The sequence below is a fragment of the Halyomorpha halys genome, unplaced genomic scaffold (genome assembly GCF_000696795.3).
Source record: "Halyomorpha halys isolate HHAL.00 unplaced genomic scaffold, Hhal_1.1 Scaffold270.1, whole genome shotgun sequence".
Taxonomy (NCBI): Eukaryota; Metazoa; Arthropoda; class Insecta; order Hemiptera; family Pentatomidae; genus Halyomorpha; species Halyomorpha halys.
In genome coordinates this window covers 457,847-459,035 of record NW_027105226.1, presented here as the reverse complement: position 1 = coordinate 459,035, position 1,189 = coordinate 457,847, and the positions used below count along the sequence as shown (strand labels likewise).

At 32.2% G+C, this 1,189-nt stretch overlaps 1 protein-coding gene across 5 annotated transcripts in view; it reads right to left on the bottom strand.

The window, feature by feature from the left end:
• LOC106680610 (piwi-like protein Siwi) overlaps window positions 1-1,189 on the bottom strand; it is a 63,734-nt gene continuing 62,545 nt past the window's right edge. For all 5 annotated transcript variants that reach the window (XM_067049602.1, XM_067049607.1, XM_067049599.1 and 2 more), the window contains one exon: window positions 1-167. In XM_067049602.1, coding sequence (XP_066905703.1) covers window positions 51-167 — 117 coding nt within the window. In that variant the 3' untranslated portion in view covers window positions 1-50. The remainder of the gene's footprint in view (window positions 168-1,189) is intronic.

The following is a 1,189-nucleotide window of genomic DNA, read 5'->3' as shown; positions in this document are numbered from 1 at the left end:
ATATCTTATACAAAATTCTTCCCAAAAAAATGGGAAATTAATAAAAATAATTAAAGAAAATACAGCAGATGATCGAGAACTGGGTTCGGAGGAATGTGGATCACCTGTCCAACTAAAAAGGCAAGCTTATGGGCATATTGGACCTGGCATGGAACTCTCACTGTAGACTGAAACAATAAGGTAATCATTAAACGAAATAGCATAAATCAAGGCCAACCTGTCCGATGCCACAAGCCAGAGCCAAAACAAAGTCTTTTATCTTTATTATAGAAAGAGGGCAATCATTCAAGGAAAATAATGCTTCAATATTGAGAAACAGTTAAAAATACTTTATTAATATAATAAACCCTTTAATATAAAATTTTGTTTGCTAGTGGCATCTGATACTGCAGGATGGTGCTATAAGCAGACAAATCTTTAACATGATGCAGTATTGAACTCCAGAGTTCATCACCACATAACTTATATACACTTAAACTTTATGCAAGACTTGATCAGGTACTTAAAAACTACACGGGAAATTCAACCATCTGTAAAACCCTAGCACCTGTTATAGCAACTGAGTAAGCAAGTTAAGAGGTATCCCAAAAATATTAAAAATAATGTAGAAATAACAAAAATTCCAATTTAAAAGAAATATGTATGAGTCTGAAACAATCATCATTGCTCTAAAAGTTCAAAAAATAAGACGGATATGTAAAAAAAGGTAACTGAGAGACAATCTGTTCTGGTGAGTTGTCAGTTAGAGGCAGAATTGTCTTCAGTTTTGAAGCCTTTAACTAGCACAATATTAATCAATGATTATTACTAATTGATAATAAGCTGGTTAACATTGAAACAGCAAGCTAGCAAATAATTTATTTCCCTTAACACTTTTGGAGCCAAACATTAATTTACTGTTGTACATCTGATGGCTAAATACTATTTAATAAACCATATCTTAGTGATGTATATCATCTACCATCATTTGCAAATATAGGGTTTTTTTTTAAGCCCGATAGAACTTGAAATTGTAAAAAATAACAAAAAAATTAAATTGTAATCAAAATTTTTTTTTTATTCGAAAGATCAATACATGACATTAACATTTGAAAATGATTTCGGGCATATGGGCACCGCGGCTGTTCTTGACGAAGCGCATTCGGCAATTGGCAACTGACCCGTTGTTTTATCGCAAAATTGTGTTCAG